Below are 27,773 nucleotides of genomic sequence, written 5' to 3'. Positions count from 1 at the left end.
TGAGTTAAGGCTGAACATTCTTGGATGAGGTGAGCTTGGGCCCCAGGCTGTTCCACCACCCAGAGATGGACGCTGCTGTCCCAGAGTGTCTGCATTTGCGTTTGGCGCCTGTGCGGCTCGCCCCCTGGCGAGGCTGGCCCCGACCCGAGCCCCGCGGCGCTGGGCGCCAGAGTGCCCGGCAACCAGTCGGCGCTCCGGAAGGCTGCCGCCGGGTCTGGGAAAAGTGAGCTTCAATCCCGTGACATTATTATGGCGACAACCGGTAACCGAGCGTCACACACACCTTGAACTGAAACATGCACTTAAACAAAAACACATTAGAAAAAAAAAAAAGCATCAGCACTCGTGGACAGCGTGGAGCCGCGCGTTTCTGTCATCTGCGCGCCCTTAGATGTCGCAGAGGTCCGTGTGTCCACCCCCATTTGGTATTCACGCAACCAGTCTGGGTCCTGGAGAACCAGAACAAAGCAACGGGAAAGCTGAGCGAGGGTACGTGCAGGGGCGCGTGCCAGGTTAGTCCCAAGCGGGCCAGAGCCGTGGATCCCAGCTCCCCGCCCAGCCCCGGAACTTTGCTCTTCCTGGCCCGCCCCCTGTGGCTGCTGCTTTCCGGCCAAAGTTCCGACGGCGACATGGCCTCCTGGCGCCTGATTTTCTCTACCGGGGCGTCCCGGCTGCCCTGCAGCCTCGCTCCTCGGCGGGTAAGGCAGCTCCGGAGGGGCAGGAGGTGGAGCTCGCTCCTCGCCAACGCCTGGCCCGAGCTGGCTGGGAGCTCGCGAGGAGGGAGGACCAGGGTCCCAAGCTCCAGGAGACCAGGGACCAGGGACCCCGGGGGCGCCCGGGGAGAGGGGACAGGAGTACAGAGGCGCGGGCTGAGGGGATGGTGAGAAGACGGGGCGCCTCGCAGCCCCGCGGAACGTCCCTGGGACCGGAGGGCAGGCGGGCACAAAGCTGCCTGGGGTCTAACTCCACAGTCAGAAGAAGCCTGTGTGTGAAGGAGGGAGGAGAGCATGGGACCAGGGGGCGGAAGGGGGGATGGGGAGTGGGGGGACAGGGCTTGGAGGTTTTCACACCCTTGCAAGTTTCGAACCGAATACAAGTTCACATAAAAGTGAAAGTTTCACTTAAAAAGGAAATAAAACCAGAAAAAAAAAAAAGTGAGCTGTCTACGAAGTCCCCTTTGTAGCCTACAAAATCTCGCTGGCCCTCACTGATTTCCCTGTGCTTCTTTCTCTTAAGTTTATCAAGGTGCCTTTATAGGTTCTGTTATTCTAAACCGGACAGCTGGGAAAGGGCTCAGAGAAAACGTTAAGAAAGGCCCAGAATCCTGACCTTTGCACTGTGAGCTGAGGCCAGTGTGCCGGTAGGTTCAGGGATTTCCCTTCCCACCCTCCCCAGGTGTTTGATGGGGGAAGAAGAGGGGAGAACGATGTCAGCCCTGTAGCACTGAGGGGGATCTGTGACCCCGAAACTGACTAGAGTTAGTTCAGTTAGAAAGGTGGACGTGTGAGTGCTCATTCTCTCTGGAAGTATCAGGGAAGGTGGGAGAGCATTTCTGCTTCTAAGATTTATTTACCTTTCTTTGAAAGGCAGATTATACAAAACGAGATTTTACAAATTTTGGACCGGTTCACCTCCCAGATGGCTGCAGTGGCTTGGAGCTGAGCTTATCTGAAGTCAAGAGCCAGGAGCTTCTTCCAGGTCTCCCACATGGGTGCAGGAGCCCAAGGACTTGAGCCATTCTCTGCTGTCTTCCAGGTCATAAGCATAGAGCTGGATGGGAAGTGGAGCAGCTGGGACTGGAACCGGCACCCATATGGGATGCTGGGGCCACAGGTCGAAGGCTCAGCATGCCATGCCACCACACCTACTCTGGTGGCAGTGTTTTTAAGGGTGGGGTAAAGAGATGGTATTGAACAATTTGTGGAAAGGTAAGGTGAGAGGAGGTAGTTTGTGTTCAGGAAGGGAGATGAGGCAGGAGAGAGGGACAAAAGAGTGTGCTGTGTGGAGTTAAAAGAATTGGGAATTTTGGGACATGGCACGGTAACCTAGCGGCTAAAGTCCTTGCCTTGCATGCGCTGGGATCCCATATGGGCGCCGGTTCTAATCTCAGCAGCCCCACCTCCCATCCAGCTCCCTGCTTGTGGCCTGGGAAGGCAGTTGACGACAGCCCAAAACTTTGGGACCCTGCACCTGCATGGGAGACCCGAAGAGGCTCAGGGCTCCTGTTTTCAAATTGTCTCAGCTCCACTCATTGCTGAATCAGTGGACTGGAGTGAATCAATGGATGGAAGATCTTCCTCTCTCTGTCTCTCCTCTTATCTGTATATGACTTTCCAGTAAAGATAAATCTTAAAAAAACAAGAATCGGGACTTTGGGCAGCTCACAGGTGCCTTTGGGGGAATCCTACTTCAAAACTGCGTTTCTTAGAGCATGTTAGCTATCATCACGTGAGTATTCCCCAGTCCTGCTACAAGCTGCCATTCCAGTGCAGATCCTGCCGGCCCATCTCCTTTGGATCTTTTCATCTCAACTCAGTCATGTAGGTAAAGTATTTCACCCATGCAGTCACTTAAACTGGAAGACAGCCATCTTCAACTCCTCACTGACTTGTTCCTAGTTGGCACAGGTCAACTCCTATATTACACAAGTTGTCCCCTTTTAGTTTTGTCATCTTTGGGGTCTCTAAGACCAGTGTCTGCTTATCAGACAGCTCTACATTTCCTTTTTGTGTCTTACGACGAACTTGAACTCTTTCTGGAGCACAAAGACATTGCGGCAGTCACTGTGGTCGTGGGGTGAAGGTGAGAGGTGTGAAGAAACTCAATCGGACGAACAAGATCTCAGTAAATAGGAGATCTGTTTTATTTGCTTTTAGTGAAATAGGTCAAAGTGTGATGAGGCGAGAAGATGGAATCAGATCAAGCAATAGTAGACAGAGTGATGACTCACGGCGTTCTGACTTTTGGGGACCCTCATGCTTGGCAGATAATTGGATTTGCTAACTTTCTACCACTTCTGATAACAGACATCCTCTTGACTTAAGCCATCATCATCTTTTGGGTAGTTTGCCGCACAAGTGTCTGAACCGGAATCTCTTGTTTTTAGCCTTGGCCTTTGTAGCATAGCAGCTGGAGCAATCCTTGAAGTGCTTCTGGCAAATGATGTCAATCTTCTGCTCAAAACTTGGTCCATTTCCCATTCAGAATGAAAGCATGTCTCTGCAGAGTGGCCCACCCAGCCTGCAATTTCCAGTCCCCTCTGCCTCCCTGACCTCTCCTCCCACATGTCTTCCTGCCTCCTGTGCCAGCCACATTGGCCTCCTGCTTGATTACCCTATGAACTGGCTTGCTCCCTTCACTCTCTGCCTGCAACCTTTGCTCTGCTTTCCCCTTGGCCTGAAACCATGTAACTTGTCCTTCACCTCCTCCAGGACTTTGCTTAAATGGCACTTTCTCAGGGAGGCCACTGCTGACCATTTTACTCAAAGTAGCAATTTTTGCCTCTCTCCTATGCCTTGATTTTCTCCACAGTCCAGCTCATTATCTACTGTCTATGTCATTCAATTTGTTTGCACCTTGTCCGCCTTAAATCATTCTGGAAGGTAGAATTCGATATCCGTTCTGTTCACTGCTGTCTTGCCATTGTCTAGAACAGTGCCTGCTTGGGGCAGAGTAATAAGCAGTCATAATGCCATTTTATTTTGACTCTCTAGTACTTTTTCATGCTAGCAACACCTTGAATCAAAGCAAACCGTTGGCAAGAGCACAGGGATCTGATTTTCCTAATCAAAACAATTAGTCATGTTAGTTTTGCCTGATGAGATAGAGAATCAAAAAAAACATGACACCTCTGAGAGATGGACAGGATCGAAGACCACAGTTAAAAACTTCAAGTTGCTCCTAATTTGTCTTTGATTTTGTCTCCCTTTGTTGTATAATGTTTGGGAAATACCTGGCTCTTAACTGTGGACACATAAGAACTGTATTAAGAATGAGAAATAATATCCTGTGGTACAAGGCAGCTACTTTATCGAGCACTCATGTCCACTGGTATAACATGTATTGTTACTCAAAAGTATAATTTCTGTTTTGCTGCTGGCAGTTGCCTACTTCAGCTTAGCTATTGGAGCTTAGAATACAGTAAGCACTTTCTTTTGTATCTGCTCAGCTTTACCTTTGAGTTGCTGTGGCAACAAGATCTGTGCTCTGCCGAAGCTCAGAATAGCTGTGGCCTCTGTCCAATGTCTTGCTTTAAGTTCAGGAGCAGCTAGAGATGCTGACGTGATATGTAAATGCATAGAATATGAACCGAACACACATGTAAAAGCAAAGAGTATGAACCTTACAAGGCCTGTGGCAAGCCATGTATGGGGTAGAATTGAAACACTTTAAAACTTTCTTCTTCTTCTTTTTTTTTTTTGTAGAGGTGGGCAGCTTGCTAGTCTAGTGACTAAAGTCCTCATCTTGCCTGTGCCAGGATCACATATGGGCACTAGTTCATGTCCTGGCTGTTCCATTTCCCTTCCAGCTCCCTGCCTGTGGCCTGGGAAAGCAGTCAAAGGTGGCCCAAAGCTTTGGGACCCTGCACCTGCGTGGGAAACCTGGAAGAAGCTCCTGGCCGCTGGCTTTGTGTTGGCTTGGCTTTGGCTGTTGCTGCTATTTGGGGAGTGAAATAGTGGATGGATGATCTTTCTGTCTCTCCTCCTCTCTCTATATCTGACTTTCTAGTAAAATAAATAAATCTTAAAAAAAAAACACTTTTTTTTTAAAAATATGCAGGGTCACTGTTGTCATTTGGGATGAGACAGTTCCTCGTTCTACTGGACTCTTCTTACCTGCCCTGGAACAGTAGAAGAACATGCACCTGGTTGCCTCTCCTGCTTCCAGGTGCCTCTAGCCAAGAACCACACACACCATACTGCTGTAGTCATGACACAGGGGCGTGGAAAACAGTGCATGCATGGCACAGTCCTGTATCTTGCAGTAACAGGACCACATGTTAGGAAATGGTTATGGAAGGGTCACAAGGGGCAGGGTGAATGTGATGTACTTTTAGATTATCAAGATGTACATTGTTCATACTCATTCTTTAGAAAGTATGGTGTTCTGTTTTTGCCAAGCTGACATGTTTACACTCCAGTTAAGGCTCAGAGTGCAACTCTCTTAGATGAATTTGGGTTTGATCAAAAATATTAATTTGACACTAAGTCAAATGGGTACTTCCAAACTCTGAAATATAGGGAAATTATATCCATCACTTGTAAGCGTAACGCATTCACCTTTTTTTTTTTAAGATTTATTTTTATTATTTTTTTATTGGAAAGGCGGATATACAGACAGGAGAGACAGAGAGGAAGATCTTCCATCCAATGATTCACTCCCCAAGTGAGTGCAACGGGCCGATATTATGCCGATTTGAAGCCAGGAGCCTCTTCCGGGTCTCCCATGTGGGTGCAGGTTCCCAAAGCTTTGGGCTGTCCTCGACTGCTTTCCCAGGCCACAGGCAGGGAGCTGAAAGGGAAGCGGGGCTGCCGGGATTAGAACCGGCGCCCATATGGGATCCCAGGCGTGCAAGGCGAGGACCTTTAACCACTTGCGCCACCGCGCCGGGCCCAACGCATTCACCTTTCTCATGAAATCAGATCGGATCTGATTTGCTGTTGCTGTAGGTTTGGTTTGCTCTAAATCTCTTGTGTTGCATGCATTGATACATGATTTTATTTTGTATTACTGTTTTTGATGAAGTTCTAATTTATGACCACGTTGCGTGTGCAAGCTGCATGTCCGCATGGGCAGTGATAGTGTTAATACGTGCCTCTTCAAGAGGCAACTCCTTGGAATAGTTTTCTGAGCATCCTGTCAAGGCCTGTATCAATTTATGCATGAAGATAGCCAGGTGTAAAAGAAGCACATGAGTGGGAGCACATTATCTATATTTTTTTGAATTTTTCACTTAATATGTAATGTTTCATATTGTTGATATTCAGCAACGTTGAATAAATACTGCATGTCAGCCATGCTTACATTTGGCTTGAGCAGCATGATTGTGAGTGTTAGTTTCTTCTGTTAGTAAATAATTTATTTATATAACAGTATTTTGTTACATGTATGTGCTCCGATCCATTAGCTATGTCCCTTATGGATATGCCAGTTCATTGTTTTCTGGTCTTTTCAATTACCAAAGCCTTAATGAATGTACTTGATGACTTGGAGTCCCTTGTAATTCATATCAAGTTTAGGAGAAGCCTGTTAAGCTTTGTACAAAGCCACATGGATTTTAAGAGGGATATTGTTGAACCTGTAGATCAATTTGGATAGTACTGCCTTCCTAACAAAATTAAATTTTACAATCTGTGAACACAGGTTTTCTTTAATTTCTCAGTGGTGCTTTGTGGTTTTCAATTTACAAGTCTTGCAGTTCTTTCATTAAATTTATCAGTATTTTGTTCTTTCACAGTGTAATTGTAAACAGTTATTTTCCTCATTCCATTTTGTGTATTGAAATGCAGAGTTACAGAGAAGGAGAGATCTTCCATGTGCTGGTTCAGTCCCCCGTTCGGCTACAAAGGCCAGGGCTGTCCAGCATGAAGCCAGGAACTGGGAACCCCATCTGCAAACGTCTCCTCCTTGTTTGGCAGGAGCGCGAGCACTGGGCGCTCTCTGCTGCTTTCCTAGGCTCGTTAGCAGGGAGCTGGATTGAGAGTAGAGCTGCTGAACTCAAATATGTGCTCATATTGGGATACTAGAGTTGTAAAGCAGTTGCTTAATTCTGTGTACCACAGTGCTGGCTCATTTTTGTGTTAATGTGTGTTTCTATATGCACCGTCTCCTCCCTCATTCCAAATAATGGGAGAATATCTACTGGATAGATTGTAGTCTGTGAAGTTACTAAGTCATTGTATTTACACTTAACATTTTGATGAGTGTTGCCAAATTGACCTCCAAAGTGAAGTTGCCATGATTTCTATCAGTACATTGTAAGAGTGACCCTAATAAATGTATGTTACAAGCTTTTGTACCATTCCAGTCTGATAAGACAAAAGTTAGATCTCCCATTGTTTACATATATAATTCAGTTTGTAAATATGGTTGTATGTGTGTTTTGTGTGTGTGTGTGAGAGAGAGCCACTCTGAATCCATGTTTTTTATGTGCAGGTGTCTTGTTAATACTCATATATGAATAGGTTTTGTTTATCTTTTCTTTAATATAAGCTTTTAATATTCCATAATTTAGGGTCATTGGAAGACCCTAAATTTTAACTGTTTCTTTGTGTGGTTTTAAATTATTGAAATATTTATATATTTGAAAGGCAGAGTGACAGCGAGAGAGAAAGATCTTCTGTCTGCTAGTTCCCTTCCCAAATCGCTACAGTGCACAAGGCTGAGCCAGATTAAAAGAGGCCAGGAAGTCCGTCTGTGTCTCCTATTCAGGTAGCATGGGCCGCTGCTTGGGCTGAAGTCCACTGCTTTTGCAGGTGCGTTGGTAGGAAACTGCGTTGAAAGCAGAGTAGCTCATCTGAGTTGCCTTGTGTTACAAGAGAAAGGTAACCCATTGCATTACAACCTAATTCTCTATTTTAACTTTTTCAACAAAGGGCAGAGAGCTGGGTTTGTATTATATGTTCATGTAAGATTCTAAGTCTCCATCACTGTGCTTTTGAATATAATTGGAGCTTGGCAAAGCTGTATTAAATTCAATAAACCAAACACTTACAGTATGCCTTATTGCTGTCAGATTCCCTAACTTGATGATGAACGAGAAACTGTTCTGCTCACAGTCAAACCCAGAAGCCTTGGTGAAGGGATGGATTCGTTGGTCCTATTTAACTGAGGCACCTGTTAACGGTTTTTACAGAGGTGTTGGCCTCTGCATGCTTTTGAAATGTGATTCTTGAAGCTTGAGAAAGGAAGTGAGTCAGGCTGAGGAGGCAGCAGAAGGGAAGGCCAGAATAGGGGGAAGCATGGCAAATTTTGTGAATGCCCAGAAATTTTTCAGTGCAAAGCTCATCTCTGATGGATCTGGTGCAATGCAGAGCTATGAAGGTGGCTAGATGCTGTATTTGTACCGTGATGTGAACATGTGAGTGCCCGGGTGAAGACTCTGACTTTGGTCTTTTTGACTCTGGAAGGCGTTCATGTTTTTGAGAGAGTTTTTTTTTTTTTAATTTTCATTTTATTTGAGACCAATAGAGATCTTTCTTGTGCTGATGCACTCCCCAAAGCCTGCAGCAGCTGGGACTGGGCTAGGCTGAAGCTGGGAGTATGGAATTCACGTACCCCAGTGTGTCTTCCAAGGTGAACGTCAACAGGAAGCTGCGTCTGAAGTGGAGCTGGGACTAGCAGTGGGCACTCCTGTGGGATTTTCCTGATTTCTAAATACTGAGTGCAGAGTTTAAAAACATTGGGCAATCCTACCACCACACAGTTGGCTTAGGATCTGTAGCATGCCTCTATTTTAGACATTTATCCTAACCATTTCAGAATAGTCGAAATACTGAATTACTTAATCCCAGTGTAAATCTCACTGGAACAATGTTCCTTTCTGTTAGAGAATACAAAGTTCAGACTCTTTCTGAACGGCCATTTGAGAGTTGGTAAATCCCTTCTTTTTTAATTAAAAAATTAAAAAAAATTTTTTAATGATCTTTACATAGTTGGTTAGGGTTCAAAGGGTCAAGGGCTACAGGAAAGTGGGTAAGACCATTGTTTCCACATTTTTTTTTCCTTCCTGTATCTGGGGTAAGGGGAGACACAAAGGGAGAAGCAACACCCACCCTCCCAGCCATCCCAGGGTGGCTGATGTGTGGCATGCTCCGAGGACACTGCTCAAGTGGTTTTCATAGTTCAACTGTTTGAATTGCTGTCGATCTTGCCATTCCAAGCACAATGAAATCTTTTCAGAATCCACTGGCTGACAAAGTCTGCCTTTCCATCTTTTTTAAAGATTTATTTATTTTTGTTGGAAAGTCAGATACATAGAGAGGAGAGACAGAGAGAAAAATCTTTCATCCAATGACTAATTCCCAAGCAACCGCAACAGCCAGAGCTGTGCAGATCTGAAGCAAGGAGCCCAGAGCCTCCTCAGGGTCTCCCATGTGGGAACAGGGTCCCAAGGCTTTGGGCCGTCCTCAGCAACTTTCCCAGGCCACAAGCAGGGAGCTGAATGGGAAGTGGGGTTGCAGGGATTAGAACTGGTGGCCATATGGGATCCCAGTGTATGCAAGGTGAGGACTTTAGCCACTAGGCTACTGTGCTGGGCTCTAAGTCCCTTCTCTTTAGAGTTACTTTAACTAGCAGGGCTGGAAGGTAGAAACCATCATTTCTGTGATGAGATACTGTCTGTGAGCAGAGGTGGGTGATTGCTTTTACTCTGCTAAACTTATAACTTTCAATCCTAAAATATATATATATATATATAGCCAAAATTGGAAGATTTCAGAGAGTTTTAAGAATTTTAGGGCCCTGAAGATCTCTGGAGAAATGAGTTCTTTTATTTGAAATGTGTAATTTCCGTTTTCAGAAACAACTTCATTCTAAACTTATTTCTACAAAAACAAACAAAGCAAAAAAAAAAATTACAGCTTTTTTTAAAATCAATTTTTAGGAAAGTAACAAGAAAAAGTAATGGCCAAAGTGTTGTTTCAGGTTGCTCAGCGTGCTTTCTTTCTCATCCTCTTCCTTTTTGTAGAAACAGGGCATTGAATACAGAGTGACCCAGTTCTGATGGGCTCTGTGAGTCCTGCTGTTGCACAGTTGACTTTTAGGCAAAGCGATGACTTGAATGAACATGTGTATAGAGTGTGAATTGTCAGAACATCGAGCTGACTAGCAGGTGGTTTCTTCACTTGTGGTTTGGTGAGAGGAGTCCTGGGATGGGCTTCGATTAGCTCAAATCGGCAAGAGCATGTTATGGTGGTAACCTGATAGGTTGTAAACACTTATCAGCAGTTTTTGGTGTCAAATGTGCTGCTTTCACCTTTATATTTTTTCCTGTATCAAGAAACTGAAGAGAATATTTTACAAGGAAGGTCTGTGTGTTAATGTCTTTAATTGAGTTCCGTAAGTTTCCACATCAGATTATGTATACAAATTAACAAGAAGAAAAACTTAATGTCAACGACTTTGGCAAATTAAGATCCCTTTTTTTCACTGTTATTAGGTAGTGATGAATTTAGCAGCCTACTCCTGCATGCTTCCTGATTTATCATCTTCTTGGAATAGTTCTGAAGGCGGGAGGCAGCCTCAAGTAAAGCTGCCATTTATGTAGAAAAAGGTTATTGTAGGTTGCTTTGGCAAAAGGATAAAAAAGAAAATGCCTTGTCCACAGGAAAAGAAATATGACTGGAGGTTACAAATTTATCTTTAGTTATTTTACATATGGCCTCAGTTTTTTCGTTCAATAATATCTTGTCCTGAATAGAAAACTAAACTATACTTAATGGATGGATTTGGAAAAATATTAAAAAGCGAAAAAACCAGAGCAAGGGACACCTCCATAGTCTGTCCTATTTGGAGACAATAATTGTGTAGAATAGTGGAAATGCTAGATTTGAGCCAACCCCATCCCAGCCGCATCCTACTCATTGGGAGTTGTCTCTAAGAGGAAAGACATGGCCTTAAGAGAACAGAGAGGAGACATGCAAGGTGGTTTGCAGAGGACTCCAGAACCTGTGAGCCCACCTTTCAAGCTCGATTCTGTAACTTCGGCAATATTTTTGAAAAACAATTAAGAGAGAGGGAATAAGATTGAGGCAGATGACACTTTGACCTGTTGGTTGCTCTAATCCTGGGGCTGGGGGAAAGTGTAGGTTGAAAGTGAGAAGCTGGCAACGCAATCTGGGTCCTACACAGGGTGATAAAGGACCCCTCTTCCTACACCATCGCTGCTTCCCAGAGTGCACTTTGGCAAATGGCTGGTTTTAAGAGTGCAGCACTCCAACTTGGGATGTGGTGCCCCAAGTGGCACCTTCGTTACTGTGCCAAACACCCTCCTTGATTTTATAATGTTTTAAGTTCTGTAAGCCCTTCTTGTACATCAGGGTGAATCTGGTATTTGTGTCACTGTGAAGAGTGAAAGACTAAGTAGTTTTTTTGTGAAGACTTCTCTAGGCTGTGCAGACCAAGAATCTAATTCCAGTACATGATTATCACCTAATGAAAGTCAGTTCTGTTTAACACTACGTTTGTTTTTATAGTTAAATGTGATCATGATAGTGATTTTTTTTAAAGTAGCGTGAGCATAGCTTATGAAATATAAAATAGGGCAGTGTTATTTTTTATTTCCCTTCTTCACTCACAGGAAGAAAAAAAGATCCTGATTTTCTTTCTACTGAATTTTTTAAAAAGCTTATTTATGTATTTGAGTACAGGCTAACGGAGAGATATTTTCAGACTCCCCAAATGCCCGCAGTAGTCAGAGCAGAGTCAGGCTGAAGCCAGGAGCTAGAGCTCCGTCAAGGTCTTGTAGAGGGGTGATGGATACACTTGTACAGTACTGAGCCAGCACGTGCTGCCTGGAACGCACTTTAGAAGGAAGCCGTATCAAAAGGGAAGGTAGGCACTCCTGTCTGGCTGTGGCTGTTCCAGGAGGCAGCTTAATGTGCGTTACTGTGACCACCCTCCTGCTGTTGGAAATATTCTGTCTATTCTAAGTTTCTTAGCCAGCAGAAAGTAGGAGGTCTTTGATTTAATAAAGAAGAATTTTAAAATAATTTTCTTTTGTGAGTCAAAGATGAGATGTGAATTTTATTTAAGTTATTCCTGTTAAAAGGCAAAAATGCTTAGTGAATTTAAAAAAAAATTATTGTTTGTTTTTATTAGAAAGTCAGATATACAGAGAGGAGGAGAGACAGAGAGGAAGATCTTCTGTCTGCTTGTTCACTCCCCAAGCAGCCGCAGTGGCTAGAGCTGAGCTGATCTGAAGCCAGGAGCCTGGAGCCTGGAGCCTCTTCCAAGTCTCCCATGTGGGTACAGGGCCATCCTTGACTGCTTTCCCAGGCCACAAGCAGGGAGCTGGATGGGAAGTGGGGCTGCCGGGACACAAACTGGTGCTGATATGGGATCCCGGGCATGCATGGAAGGCGAGGACTTTAACTGCCAGGCTACCTCACTGGGCCCGCTTTGTGAATTTTTAAGGTTCGATTTGGAGGTGGGCATTTGGTACAGTGGTTAAGATGCTGCATTGGATGTCTGCCCTCTACATCAGAGTTCTGGCTCTGCTTCCAATCCAGCTTCCTGCCAGTGTGCACATGTGGAAGCGGCAGGTGACGGCTGAAGTGCTTAGGTTCCTGTCACTCAGTTGGGAGACCAAGTTGTTTCTGGCTCCTGGCCTTGACCTGGTCCCATCCTGGCTGTGGCAGGCCTTTAGGTTCTCTATCCAACAGGTGGAAAATCTCTGATTGTGTATGTGTCTGTTACTGACTTTATTGACGTTCGGCAAGGTAGATGATTACATAGTATGCTTGCGGTGAGTTTATATTCATTCAAAACTTTGGTTAGTTTTAAAGAGTAAGTTTTAAAAATTCATTTCTCTTGTGGAATACATGCCCGCAAATGTCAATTCTATCTTTTTCTCTTTTTAGTTTTTCAGTTGTGGGACAAAAATATTATGTCAAAGCAGTGAAGCTGCCCAGGCTAAATTCTTTCCTCCCATTCAAAAAGTGATGCTACCGCCCAATAGTTTTCAAGGAAAAGTGGCGTTCATTACTGGGGGAGGCACCGGCCTTGGGAAAGCAATGACAACCTTCCTGTCCAGCCTGGGTGCTCAGTGCGTGATAGCCAGCAGGTAAGCCGGTCTCAGCAGGTCACTGGGCAAGAAAGGAGCTGCGCTGCGCTGTTGCAGTGCGCCTGTGTAGTGGAGGTGCACCTTACTGTTACAGAAAGTACTTGAATTCTTTGCATGATTTCAACAAAGCACCCTGGGAAAAGTCAGGTATAATTTGAGGTGATAGAAATAGTAACATTATGGAACTGGTGATGTTTACATTTCCTGAATTCAGTCCACTACTGTTTCTGCTCATGAAGATGAAGTTAAAATGAACTGTACTGAGGCTGTTTTGTTCTCAGTAGAAGCGATTATGGTTCTATCAGTTGATAATCAACTTTGCATGGTAATATTTGATGTAGATTTTTGAAAGCATCTGTTGTGCTGAATGTTGGAAGTGCATCGACATGAGGAAGGGATCTCTTATTTAGCCATATCCTGGACCCTGTGAAAGTTTGGAGCTTTCAAGATTACTCAGAAAAATCCATCCTTTCTTTATTTTTTGAATAAGATAAACTTTTAGGTGGATGAAGTATTCATAAATGTAATTGACCACAACTTTTGTGTTTCTGTACTGTAATGTTTTTGAGTTTTATAATATTTTCATTTAAGTACTATGTAAGGTAAATTCATACTACAAAACTTTTTTGTGTATATAAGTTTATATATGTAACTATATGTATAAATATGTGTATATACTATATAAATTATTTTTGTTTTGCTCTCAAGCATCTAAAATTCTGAATGCATATATTTTATATGAAGCCTTAAATTTGGCCTAAGAGCTGCTGACATTATACCATGAATGTATTTTTTTAGTAAAGCTGATTGGGGTAAAAGAATAGATATAATTATTATAATCAAGAAAATATTTTAAATCTACAAGTAGATATGTAATAACTGACTTAAAAGTGGCTAATTAAATAGCTACTATCAAGTGTATAAAATTATTTTGAGTTTAGTTTTTAGTATTAAGTATATTAAAACTGATTTATGTTTTAAGGCAACTTTTGTGCTTTCTCAGAAATTCTTTTCCTTAAGCCCTGGATTCTTTGTGTTCTTTACCTTATGGAATTAAAAAAGGAATTAAAAAGAAACTTTAACATGAAGTCTTTTCAGAACTCAAGCAAAATACTTTCTGTTTACTTCCAGGAATATTGATGTTCTGAAAGCTTCTGCAGAACAGATTTCATCTCAGACTGGAAATAAGGTACGTTAAAAAAAAAATGTCACTTAATCACTAAATGTAGATTTAGGGATTACAACATTTAAGTATTTTCCTCATAGCTTTGCATTCGAAAGCCTGGAGAATGAAGAGTTCATTTTTGGCTTCATTATTTTCAGGTTCATCCAGTTCAGTGTGATGTGAGAGATCCTAACATGGTACAGAAGGCAGTGTCAGAACTGATCAAAGCAGCAGGTCTTCCTGATGTAAGTACAATGGATGCCACAGTAAGAGGCGCTTGATGTTGATAACGCCCTCAGAATGCACAAAGCACATCAAATATTGATGTGAGCAAGTGCTGTGGTGGGAAGTGCCTATTTTCCACGTCTGGGAAAATGCTGGTTCCATTTAAAGGACGCAACAAATTAGGTGGACTGCACTACTTCCTTTTAGGGATCCTTAAAGTGTGCATTAGTAATTATAGAACAAGGTTGATTTCACTTTATTTAGTAAGATTATGAAATAAGAAGAGCAGTTATCTAAGAGCACAATATCTAATTTAGATGATGTATGCTCTGATTTTACTAATAATTTTGATTATCTCTCTTACAACATAGACAAGGGGAATTATAAAAAATTCTGAATTTTTTTGTAAGACCTAAGTGCCTGGGTATTTGCTATTGTTTGGCTCATTTGTTGGAAAGAAGTTATTTCTTCTAATATCCTAAAAGAAAATGCATTTTAATGTTAGAGGTATTTTTAGACTAACCAATATGATTGAATCTACTGTGGAATTATTAGACTAGTTTTTGATAGTGAAGAAGCAGGTCAGTAACCAGGTTTCATTGGATCAGTTCAACTACAATAGCACTGGATATTAAAATGCATTATTTGAGATTCCTTGAAATATTGTCACATGGTAAATATGCTTAATCTGTATTTGTTTTCTAATATCGTTTACCTTAATGTAAATACAAGAATTAGGATTTTGACATTTGGTAAATAATAAAAATCACTGACATATAACAAAGCTGAACCCAATCTCATAGTATTGTAACTATGAACTACAGTTTCATTGTATTATTTGTATTAATAAGTCTCAGAAATGGGACATTTGGTGCTGGAAAGGCTGTGAGGATGGCCCAAGTCCTTGTACCCTTGTACCCACGTGAGAGACCTGGAGAAGCTCCTGGTTCCCAGCTTCAGATCAGCCCCACTGCAGCAATTGCAGCCACTGAGGGAGTGAACCAACAGATAGAAGATCTCTCTTTTTGTAAATCTGCCTTTGAAGTAAAAATAAGTAAATCTTTTTAAAATAGAAGTTCTAGAGGGAAGATACACAACTTCATCCCCAGTAGTCTCTCTAACTTTTGCTGTTCATCTGTTAGGTCGTGATAAACAACGCAGCAGGAAATTTTATTTCTCCCTCTGAAAGACTGTCACCTAATGCTTGGAAGACGATCAATGACATAGTTCTGAATGGCACAGCCTATGTGACGCTAGAGATTGGAAAACAACTAATTAAAGCACAGAAAGGTATGTTTGTTAGCTTATTTGTTGAGCTGCTGTGGATAGCTTCTAAGTCAAGCCCTGGGATGCTTAAAAATGTAAATGAGACCTGTACTTGTGTAAGCCACAGTGTAATGGAAAACGAAGATCATTAAGTAATCACCTCTGTTATGACACAAGCCATAATAAACATGTTTCAAAATGTATTGGCAGAGACAGGCATGATTGGCTCCCTGGGTTGGTGCTCAGATTGAGGTGTGTGGTGTAGTTTGAATTGCCAGAGGTCAAGATGGGGAGGAAGCAGAGAATGTGTGACATGTTGAAAGGGAAGACAGAAGTGTTCAGAGAGTGGTGAGAAATTTGCTGTTGTTTGAGGTGCAAGGAAGAGGGACAGGGAGTGATTTTGGGGAATGGGTTGAGTGTACTTGGGGCATTTCCCGCTACCAAAAGAGGGCGTCTGTGATGACTTCTGAAAGACATGGGATGAAATGATTGAAGGAGACGCATTCAGGAGGGCTTGATGGTTCTTTTGGCCTGTGGATAGATGGCATGGGAGATAGAGGGGAGACAATTAGAAGGTAAAGTCAGGCCGTGCATGCGAGGTGAAAGAGCCTTTGGCTGGAATGTATCGTTTGGATCGTGAGAGCGATGAGGGAGGTTAATGGAGAACAGGTTTGTCAGCACTTTGAATACCTTCCTCATAAAAGTTCATACAAATAGTGAATGCGTGTATAACGTATGCCTATGTGAGTACCTGTATGCCTATTTGTTTAACAGACCATGGTGGCTTTTGAGAACCAGGTCCTGTGGTCATGCCTGAAGCTCAGAGGCAGAGAGCATTGTCTGAACAGTTGGGGGTTGGGATTGGCAGGATGGGGGCATTTTCTCAGAGAGTGGGGGTTTCTGAACAGAAGAACCCTCCTGCTTCTGGGAGAATGTCCTTTGGGGCTTGCAGGGGGGAACTCGGCCTGGAGTCAGCCAACCACCTCCCTCTCCTGATTGCCTGAGGAGGTTTAAATTCTGGGCAGTGTGGCTTGCAACAGCTTGAAAGGGGATTTGGAAACAGAGGGATGACTGAGAAGCACCAGGCTTCTTTCTTTTGGTGTTAAATGTACTCCTCGAAGAGGGGCAGGATGCCGACCCCTCCTCAGCCTTTCTTTCGGAAGAACTCCTCAGCCTTTCTTTCTTGGTGGCTGCCTCCATCGTGCTTTTGCTTCTCCCCACCCATTGCTCATGGCTCTGTTTCTTTATGTTTCTGCCTCTATCAGCTCTTCATTTCTGGCTGTTTCTTCTCTGTCTCAGCACATCTTTCTCTGCTTCATTGTCACTTTCGGTACTTGCCTAGCCCGTCTCAGTGCCCCCTTCATTCTGGTCCGACTCTCCTCTGTTCTCATCATTGTCTTTCATTTGAACATTGACTTTGATCTATTTTTACTCATCATGTTGGATTAAAATTCTATGCCCTGCATTAAAAATATATTAGAGAAGAATTTTTGAAATATCAAAGCTAGCTTTTAGGCTTTGAAGATTTCTGTCAGTTATTGATACTGCATCTTGACAGTGTTGGGCCACTGAGTTAAGAGTTTAGCGCAAATAGCCTGTTCTGTTTTTAGGTCAATAGTTAGGAAGCTCAGGTGTTAGTGGTTCCTCAAGTGCTGGCAGTGATCTGTGCAATCTGTGGTCGGAAGTGTGCTAGGTTATCTGGCAGTTAGGATTAATTGTCTTTAACTTTGTATGTATTTATTGTAGGCTTATATATTATATATTGATTAGTTTGACATTAGCTTGAAGTAGTGTATGTCCTCCAACTTCATACTTTTTAAAAATTCTGACTCATCTATGTCTTTTTCATTTTTAAAACTTTTAGTATTGATAATTTTTTTTGCGTGGAAACCTACTGAGACTCTGAAATCATGAATAGGTTGAACTTGCCAAGTCCTATAGTTATATTTAGGCTGGTTTTTTTTTCTGACTTGTTAGTTAAAATTTTCATTTCTTTGTACAAGGTTAAACTTTGAACACACTTCCTTTCTTTTCTTGGCCAGATGTTGGTAACTCTAGCCATGTTCTATCCAGAAATGTACTTCTTCTTTGGAAGGACTCAGCATCTCTTTTGTGAGTCGACTGTCTGTTGCAAGCACCAACTATATTTATCTAGTTTTGAATAGTAAAGAATTTCTCTAGTCACGCTAGCTAACTCCCATTACACAGAAAGAGAAAGTCTGGCAATATTTTCAATTAACCCAGCTATTACATTGAATTTAGTGGCAAAGTTTCTTAATTAATTCTCCCATTACTAGCAGTCATGCTGTGCAGCTGCAACTCATTTACATGTAGCTGTAGAGCATTATTTAAGTTTAAAGGAACTAAAATCAGATCACACAGTGGTTACATGGGCTGGAATCAATGCAGGCTATTAATATTATGTATTGAACAATCAGCATTGCATCCTGTGCTGAATCCTGCTTGGCTATGGCTTGTTGTACGGGTGGATTTATGTTGCTGACATTTGTTAAGGCTCACTGCTTTAGCTTCTATCTGCTACTTTTTTCCTTGAGCTGCTTCTTCACATCCTTCCTGTGGTTGTTTAATTCAAGGGTCACCCAAGCATCAGAGGGCAGTTTCTTTCTTTTTTAGATATATTTATTTATTTCTATTGGAAACTTACAGAGAGGAAGAGAGAGAGGAAGCTCTTCCATCCGCTGATTCACTCCCAAGCTGCAGCTGAGTTGATCCAAAGCCAGGTGTCCTTGTCTGCCTTCCCAGGCCATAAGCAGAGAGCTGCATGGGAAGCGGGGCCACGGGGACATGAACCGGCGCCCATATGGGATTCTGCCATGTGCAAGGCGAGGACTTTAGCCACTAGGCTACTACGCGGGGCCCCTGAAGACAGTTTCTATGCAGATGCTACTTGTTTCTTTCCAGCTGCTTCCACAGTCCTCTGCCTGGTTGTGTGGAGATAGGTGCTGTGTTGGCCACAGTCCTGTCTTTTCCAGTGGGTGTGTTCCCTTTAGCCTGAATTCAGCTGGGGTCTTTTATGCCACCACCATTTGTATAAACATTTAACAGTATGACATCTTCATATCTGGTTGTTATTCAGGATCTTAGTTTATTTAGCATTCAAGTAAAAATGGTGACAGACCATGATTATCTTTTCAAAATGCATTTGGAGTCCATCTAAAGACTTTTTCCATTTTTCATGTTTATTTTATTTCCTAACATTTTTCTGAAGGTAACAAAATTCATAAGTATAATTTAAAAAGAATAATACTTTCCAACCTCCCTCTTTCCCTACCACTCTTCTTCCTTTTTTATTTTTAATTTTTAAAAAGGCTTGGGCCCGGCGCGGTGGCGCAAGTGGTTAAAGGTCCTCGCCTTGCACGCCCGGGATCCCATATGGGCGCCGGTTCTAATCCTGGCAGCCCCGCTTCCCTTCCAGCTCCCTGCCTGTGGCCTGGGAAAGCAGTCGAGGACGGCCCAAAGCTTTGGGAACCTGCACCCGCGTGGGAGACCCGGAAGAGGCTCCTGGCTTCAGATCGGCATAGTATCGGCCCGTTGCGCTCACTTGGGGAGTGAATCATCGGACGGAAGATCTTCCTCTCTGTCTCTCCTCTCTGTATATCCGCCTTTCCAATAAAAAAATAATAAAAATAAATCTTTAAAAAGGCTTATTTATTTTTATTGAGAAGTCAGATTTTTGCAGAGACAAGAAGAGACGTAGAGAAAGATCTTCTATCTGCTGGCTATATACAATAATCAAATCTCAAAATGTCAGTTTTACTCCTGTACATTATATTTTCTTTGTACTTTATACATTAGTCCTCACAAAACAGGGTCTTTTTGGGGACTGACCTATTTCACTAAGCATAATGGTCTCCAGGTACATCCATTTCATTGTGAAAGGCAGATTGTCATTTTTATATTGCAGTGGTACTGCAGTGGGTATATCTACCACTGTTTCTTTGTGCAGTGATCAGCTGAGGCACATCTGGATTGATTCTGCATCTGAACTGTTATGAGTTGAGCTGCTGTAAAGATGGAGGTGCACATGTCCTTAGCATGCTGATTTTGTTTCCTTTGGGTAAATTCCTGGCAGCAGAATCGCTAGGTTCTGTGGTTTGTGCGTTTTCCTGTTTCTGCTGACTCTCCATGCTGGTTCCATAGCGGCTGTGCTGGTTTATGTCCCCATCAGCTGTAGATTAGGGAACCTCTGTCCACATGCTTGCCAGCATTTGCTGGGCTTTTGAAGCTGGTTGGCAACTATTCTAATTGTGTGAGGTGGAACTTATTGTAGTTTTTATTTGTGTTTACCTGATGGCTAGTGATCTGTCTTTCCATGTGTCTGTTGGCCATTTGTATTTCATCCTTTGAAAAGTGCATGTTCGTATATCCTTCATCCATTTCTTAACTGGACTGCTTTTCTCTTGTTGACTTTCTTGAGCTCTTTATTTATCCTGGATATTAATCCTTTGTCATATATACAGTTTGCAAATATTTCCTCCCTTTCTTTGGCTGCCTCCTTGCTGAGTACTTGTTTTGTTGTGCAGTATAGCTTCTTAGCTTGATGTTTCTATTTTTGTCTTTTTTTAAAAGATTTATTTTTATTGGAAAGTCAGGTATATAGAAGGGAGGAGAAACAGAGAGGAGGATCTTTCGTCCATTTATTCACTCCCCAAGCTGTCGCAACAGCTGGAGCTGCACTAATCCAAAGCCAGGAGCCCAGAGCCTCTTCTGGTTTCCTGCGTGGGTGCAGGGTCCCAAGGCTTTGGGCCATCCTCCACTGCTTTCCCAGGCCACATGCAGGGAGCTTTTATATATCATTGGGCATTGAAGCCTAATTCAGTGCAACTGACTTCACCCTCCAGCCCACGTTCATGCCAATGGGTGCCACAGCCTGTCCAGCCAGACCCACCCCTAGTCCTGGTTCTCATGTTCACCAGTGGAATTTGCAGCCCACCAGAGAGGAGCCCACAACCTTCCCACTCCTTACCCTAGGTATTACACTATCCAGATGATAGTTTGGACTTGCACCTAGTTTCAGCACTTGCCAACTGATGCTGTGGCAATGGCCAACCCACCTCCCCTTATTCTGGTTCATGCCTGCCCCTGTGGATATGATGGGTTAGCTCAACCTGGTTCTCCCCCTGATCTAGTTCAAATGTAGGCCAATAGGTATTGTAACTCTGCCCAGCCTGGTCTGCCCCCAGTTCCAGCTCTCACATTCGCTGGCATGAGTGGTGGCCCAGCAGTGGAGTCCCCACTACTCTCCTACTAGAATTACCTTCCTCACCCGTGTCAGTCTTGCATGTGCTGGTGGGTGCTGAAGTCCAATCTGGCATGGCCCATCTCACCTTGGTATTTGCTGGCGGGTGCTATAGCCTAGCCAGGCCTGGTCTGTGTTCATTTCAGCTTGCGCTGCCTGGAGCTGCCGTCTAACCTAGTACCGTAAGCCCCCAGTCCTGACCCTAATGTGAACTGGCTGTTGATGCGGCCTTATCCAGCCTGTCCTGTACCCCATCCTGGTTCTGAGATCTCTCAGTGGTTGTTACAAACTGGCCGAGCCCCCATATCTGAGCTGCATATATGCTGGCAGGTACTATAACCTGGACTGCTCTTTGCTTTTGTTCTTGAACTCACCTGCAGGGACTGTGTCCCGACAGAGAAGTTCCCAAGCTCCTCTATTACATCTTTTCTCGGTGGCAGATCTTGTGTACACTGGTGGGTCCTTGGCCCAGCCTGACTTAGGCACTTTTTGTCCTGGCAGGAACAGTAACCTTGCCCAACTGGCCCATACCTAATCTGGTTCTTACTGTTGCGTGTTATAACCCAGCCACACCTAGTCCATGCCCTGACACAGCTCTCATGTGGCCTAGTGGGCGTGGAATCCTAGCCTAGCCTGTCCTACCCCAGTCTGGCTCTCACGAGCACCAGTGGATGCTGGAGTATAGCCCAGTTTGGGTGTCCACACCCATGCAGAGGCACAGCCCAGCCACGTCCAGCCCAGACCAACACCCCCATTCTGGCTCTTACATGCACCAGTGGAAACCACAACTTAGCCGGGGTGTCCCCTTAGCTTCCTTACCAGGCCTGTTCCCAGCTCCAGATCTTGTGCATGCCATTGGTTGCTGTAACCCAAATCTGCACAGCCCTGTCTTGACCTTTGCCATCGGATGCTGCAGCCTGGCCTAACCTGGCTCACTCCCAGTCTCAACTCTCACTGGGGAGTGCAACAGCCTGGCCCTGCCCAGTCTGCTCATATCCCTGACTGCAAACCAACAGGTGTGATAGCACGCTTTGCATTCCAACCTGGCTCCTGCATTTTCCATTGAGCTAAGACTGGTCTGTCCCTGCCCAATTTACCTCCTTCCAAAACTACCTCACACACATGCGGACGGGTGGAACTACCCTGTTGAGCCTGACCAACACCCAGGTCTGAATCACATGCTCACCAGAGGGAGCAACGGCCAGTCAGGAGAGTTTCCCTAGTTCCCCCATCAGACCTATTCTCTGACCCCGATCTCACCCACCCATGCCAATGGGTGCTAGGCCCTTACTGATCTTAGGCTATGCCCTCAGTCCTGCATGTGTATGAGTGGTGGATGTTGTGGTCTGGCCTGCCCCACACTGTATTCTTGGGTGTGTCTGCGGGTGCTGCAGCCTAGACCAACTCAACTTGTACCCAACCCCAGTATGCATGAGTGCTGGGAGGGGGTTCCATGATCATGCCTAGCTCAGCCTGTTACCACGCCCGGCTCCAAGTGAACCAGTTAAAATTGCGGCTCACAGGTTTGGGCCCACACATCCCCCACAAGATCTGCCCCCAGACCCAGTTCTCTTGTGTGCTGCTTAGTGCCATGGCCCAGGCAAACATTATCCATTTCCTGTTTTGACTTTTGTTGGTGAATACTATGATCTAGCCCTGCCAGATAGGCCCCAGCCCTAGCTTTAGTGTACACTGGTGAGTGGTATTCTGCATTGGTCAATACTAACTCCAAGGGCTGGTGCTTTGGTCTGAACCTTAAAAATCCTTGCATTCCCCCGTCGAGATCCCACTGCTGCATGACCTGAGCCTCCCCCACTCCTGGGCCTGCTAGCCAGTACCCCGGGCTCTGAACACCTGGCAGGCCAATGGGCTCAAGCCATCAGTCCTAAACCCTGCCTCCAAGAGAAGCTGACCCACCTGGCTTTGAGCACATGGCAGGCCAGAGTGTTTGAGCCTCCAGACCCAAGCTGTGTCCAGGGACAAACTGACTCACCTGGCCTGAGCCCTGCCGCCTGGGAGCCTCAAGAGTCAATTTTCAATGAAAGTGTCAGAGAAGCTGGATAACAATTAAGGTTACAGATGACTAAAAACCAGGATGTCATTAGTTTTGTAATGGAACTTTTTGGAACCTGCATTGTGGTATAACATGTACAGCTACCACCTGTCACACCACCATCCTTTTTTGGCACCAGTTTGTTTCACAGATACTCTACTTCTGATCCAGCACTCTGCTGTTAGCTTGGAAAGCAACTGAAAATGGCTTAAGTGCTTGGGCCTCTGTCAACCACATGGGAAATTTGAAGAAAGCTCCTGGCTCCTGGTTTCATGGTACATGACTGCTGCAGCCATTTGAGGAATGAACCAGTGGATGAAAGATTCTCTCTCTTCCTATCACCGCTTTTCCTGTCTCCCTATTTCTCTTTTTCTCTTTCCACAATTCTGTCATTCAAATAAATAAATCTTAAAAAATGAAACTTTTGGGAAGTAATACTCTGGTATTGCAGGCTTACAATCCCTCTGTTTACAGAGCCAGCATCCTGTATGGGCGCTGGTTCAAGACCCACTGACTCCACTTTCCATTTAGCTGATGGCCTGGGAAAGCAACAAAGGATGGCCCAAATCTTTGGGTCTTTGCACCCATGTAGGAGACAAAGGAGCGATACCTGGTCCCTGGCTTCATATCAGTCCAGTTCTGGTTATTGCTGTCATTTGGGGAGTGAACCAGCAGATAGAAGATCTCTCTCTCTTTCTCTGTCTTCCCCTTTCTCTGTAATCCTGTCTTTCAAATAAAAATAAAGTAAATCTTAAAAAAAAAAAAAAAAAAGAAAATGTTTGCACAAGGTTAGGACACTACTGAATAGAATTAACAGCCACAGTTATGTATTCCCTAAACTTGGATGAAATTTTCTAGATTCCTGCTTTTATAGGTAATCTTGGGCTCAGAGCAGGTCACCCAGATCCACAGCTGGTAAGTAGAAGTAGCGTCTGAATCAGTGTATGAAGAGATGTCATTGATGGAAAATGTCTATTATGGGAAAGATATGTATGATTTCAAAATTGTTTTGCACCAAAATGTACATTTTTTTAAAAATTCCATTTGTCCATGAATTTTTTGAAAACTCTTCACCTCTGTTGCTCCCTGGACCGAAGTTGTTCCTTGGTTGTTTTAATTTTCATAATATACATTGAAATTGAATTTTAGAACTTTAGAGTTCTCTTCTGAAGTTGAGATACAATGTTGCAAAATTTTTATCATTTTTGATAGTTAATACCATTTTTAAATTTTTTAATGGTTTATTCATTAATCATTTTTGCTTGAAAGACAGTTACAGAAAGATGGAGGGATAGGGAAAGACAGATCTTGCTTCTGCTGGTTTGCTCTCCAAATGGCTGGAATGGCTGAAGCTGAGTTGATGTGAAGCACGGTGCAGGGTCCCAAGGTTTTGGGCTGTCCTCCACTGCTTTCCCAGGCCATAAACAGGGAGCTGGATGGGAAGTGGAGCAACCAGGACTAGAACCAATGTCCGTCTACATGGGATGCTGGTGCCACAGGATGAAGCTTAGCTGGCTGCTCCATGGTGCTGGCTTGGTAATATGATTTTTTAATAAAAGATTTATTATTTGAAAGTCAGAGAGATGGGGAGAAACAGGAATTTTTCATTCAAGTGGTTGCAACAGCTGGAGCTGGTATTGGTCAGTTGAAGATAGGAGTCAGGAGCTTTACCCAGGTTTCTCATGTGGGTGGTAGGGGCCCAAGACCTTGGGCCATTTTATGCTGCTTTTCCAGGTACATTAATAAGAAGTTGGGTTGGCAGTGGAGTAGCCAGGGTGTGAATTGCTGCCCTTTGGGATGCGGAGCTGTAGACAGTGGATTTACCTGTTACTCCATTGTGCCAGTCGCCACTAATGTGATTTTTAGTATTTCTTTGGTACTGTATTTTCAGTTTTGAAATAATGAAGGATGGATGACATACTTTTTAAGTTTTATTGAGATTATTACTAATGGCTATGGTCTATTACAGTGGAAGCATCCAGAAACAATAGCAATGAAGGGTAAAACCACATTGCACCAAGCTTGGGGAATTCAGCATGCAGCGAATTCCAGTGGAGCGATACAGGCATGTTTATTACTTCAGCCTCTTAGGCTGAAGAGTTTTCTACTTAAGATACTTTGTTTGAGCCCAAGAGTCTAGGGTTAGTTTCTGTCTGTCTGTTGTTGTCACACATTTATTCAATTTATTTGTTTGAAAGGCAGACTTTACAAAGGAGAGGGGAAGAGGGAGTTGGAGAGGGAGGAAAGGAGAGTGGGAGAGAAAGAGATCTTCCACCAGTGATTTACTTCTCAGATGGTTGCAATATCCAGCACTAGCCAAAGCCCATAACTCCATCCGGGTTTTCCATGTGCGTGTCAATTCCCAAGTACATTGTCAGGGATCTGGACCCAGAGCAGAGCATTCTGGAACTGTTGCTTCAGCATGGGGCACTGATGCTGCAGGTGTTGGCTTAATGTCCTGTAGTAGACACACAGTGATTTACGTATTTTAGGGTATAATGTGATAATTTGACATAATTTTATTAAATCTGCATCATTACCACTTCTTTGTTGGGTAACTTTAAACTCCACTTTTCTAGTTATTTTGAAATAATGCAATTGTTCTAAACCATAGTCACCCTACATGCTAGAGAACACTAGAACTTATTCTTAATGTCTTATAAGATTCGATACCTATTATTTAGCCTCCCACGGTCTCTTCTGCCTTCCTAACTTCTTGTGAACATTATTCTCTACTAATACAGCATCTACTAATCCAGCTGTTTTAGCTTTCACAAGTAAGTGAGAATACACACTTGTCTTTGTGGATAGCATCATGTCCTTCAGTCTCATCCATGTTTCCATAGATGATAGGATTTTATTGTTTTTTTATGGCTGATGAATCTCAGTTCCCGTGCCTGTCCATAGAGAGTAGTGCTGCAGTCAAGATGGGAGTAAAGATAATTCTTTGGCAAAGTAATTTCATTTCTTTAAATACATTTGTTACCTAGTAGGATTGCTGCATCATCTGATAGTTGTCTTTTTAGTTTTTTGAGACAGTGTCTACACTGTTTCTCATAATGGTTATGTTGATTTACATTCCACCAACAGCATGCAAGAATTCCCCTTTCTCGGTATCTTTGTCAACATGTTTTTTCTTTTCTTTTCTTTTTTTTTTTTTGAAGGGCAGATTTAGAGAGAGAAAGAAAAAGAGATCTTACATCTGCTAGTTCACTCCCCAGATGGCCACAATGGCTGGAGCTGATAGGGTCCCGAGCCAGGAGTCACGAGCCTTGAGCCATTTCCGGGTTTCCAACAGGGTTGCAGGGGCTCGAGGACTACAGCCATCCTTTGCTGCTTTCACAAGTGGAGCAGCTGGGACAAGAATCAGTGCCCATATTAGATGCTGGTGCTTGCAGGTTGAAAATTAGACTGTTGGGCCCGGCACGGTGGCGCAAGTGGTTAAAGGTCCTCACCTTGCATGCCCGGGATCCCATATGGGCGCCGGTTCTAATCCCGGCAGCCCCGCTTCCCTTCCAGCTCCCTGCCTGTGGCCTGGGAAGGCAGTCGAGGACAGCGCAAAGCTTTGGGACCCTGCACCCACGTGGGAGACCCGGAAGAGCCTCCTGGCTTCAGATCGGCATAGTATCGGCCCGTTGCGCTCACTTGGGGAGTGAATCATCGGCCGGAAGATCTTCCTCTCTGTCTCTCCTCTCTGTATATCCGCCTTTCCAATTAAAAAATAATAAAAATAAATCTTAAAAAAAAAAAAAAAAAAAATTAGACTGTTAAACCACCTTGCTGGGTTGCCAACTTTTGTCATTTTTGGCAGTAACTGCTTTAACTGGCATGAGATCTCATTATTGTTTTGATTTTTGATGATTAGTAATCCATATTGAACTTTTTTCATATGATTATTGGACATTCATGTATCTTCTTTTTGAGACATATGTATTTATATTATTTGGGCCTTCTATATCAGATTACGATTGTTAGTAGTATTACTATTGAGTTTAATTTCTTGTATGTTTTGGATATTAATCCCTAGTCCTGTGAAATTTTGCAGTGTTTTTTCCCTGTCTTTTCAGGGTCTCTTTTGGACCTGTTGATTCTTTCCTTTGCTGTCAATAGTTTCTTAGTTTGATGCAACCTTATTTGTGTTTGATTGCTTTGGCTGTCGTGTGCTCTTGTGATCTCAAATATCTTGTGCGCCCAGCTGTGTAGCTTAGCGGCTAAAGTCCTCGCCTTGAACGCTCTGGGATCCTATATGGGCGCCGGTTCTAATCCCGGCAGCTCCACTTCCCTTCCAGCTCTCTGCATGTGGCCTGGGAAAGCAGTTGAGGATGGCCCAAGACCTTGGGCTCCTGCACCCATGTGGGAGACCTGGAGGAGGTTCCTGGTTCCCAGCTTTGGATCGGCACAGTACCGGCTGTTGTGGCTCACTTGGGGAGTGAATCATCGGATGAAAGATCTTCCTCTTTGTCTCTTCTCCTCTGTATATCCGACTTTGTAATAATAATAAAAAAAAATCTTGCCCAGACCAGTGTCTTGCAGTGTTTCCTCTATGTTTTCTTCTAGTTGTTTTGTAGTTTCATGTCTCACATTGCAGTCTGTGATCTGTTGTGAGTTAATTTTGTATATGGTAAAAGATAGGGGTCTAAATTAATTCTTTTACATGTGAATGTACAGTTTTCCCAGCACTATTTGTTTCTATAATGTATGTTCGTGGCACCTTTGTCAAAAATCTATTGCCTTGAAGTATATGGCTTCATTTCTAGGTTCTCAAATATGTTCACATGTTTGTGTGTTTGTTTTTGTGACATATTTATTTTATTGTTCCTTGTCTCCATTTTCTTGACCTTGCTAAAAAACATAGATTTATTTCGGTTGAATACATCTATTTACCATCTAGAAATTTACCATCTATAATCCTCTCCCATAGGCAGTTTATTCTAATTGAAATAATTGGCCTTCCTACATACAGAAAAATATATCTGACTAATCCTAGGAATCAGGGATTCTTTAGCTTGAACTTTCCACA

At 43.5% G+C, this 27,773-nt stretch overlaps 1 protein-coding gene across 2 annotated transcripts in view; it reads left to right on the top strand.

Annotated features, from left to right (window-relative positions):
* Positions 1–606: 606 nt before the first annotated feature.
* The window catches only part of LOC121166442 (2,4-dienoyl-CoA reductase [(3E)-enoyl-CoA-producing], mitochondrial-like), a 38,917-nt gene continuing 11,750 nt past the window's right edge, over positions 607–27,773 (top strand). For both annotated transcript variants that reach the window (XR_005885410.1, XM_040995563.1), the window contains exons 1-5: positions 607–698; positions 12,582–12,784; positions 13,916–13,973; positions 14,108–14,194; positions 15,317–15,464. Coding sequence is in view for 1 of the 2 variants with exons in the window: in XM_040995563.1 (XP_040851497.1) it covers positions 630–698; positions 12,582–12,784; positions 13,916–13,973; positions 14,108–14,194; positions 15,317–15,464 (565 nt within the window). In the remaining variant the exon portion in view is untranslated. The remainder of the gene's footprint in view (positions 699–12,581; positions 12,785–13,915; positions 13,974–14,107; positions 14,195–15,316; positions 15,465–27,773) is intronic.

The sequence above is a fragment of the Ochotona curzoniae genome, unplaced genomic scaffold (genome assembly GCF_017591425.1).
Source record: "Ochotona curzoniae isolate NIBS_2020 unplaced genomic scaffold, NIBS_Ocur_1.0 patch14, whole genome shotgun sequence".
Classification (NCBI taxonomy): domain Eukaryota; kingdom Metazoa; phylum Chordata; class Mammalia; order Lagomorpha; family Ochotonidae; genus Ochotona; species Ochotona curzoniae.
Note: the sequence above shows the minus strand (reverse complement) of the source record. Positions and strands in the feature narration are given on the sequence as shown.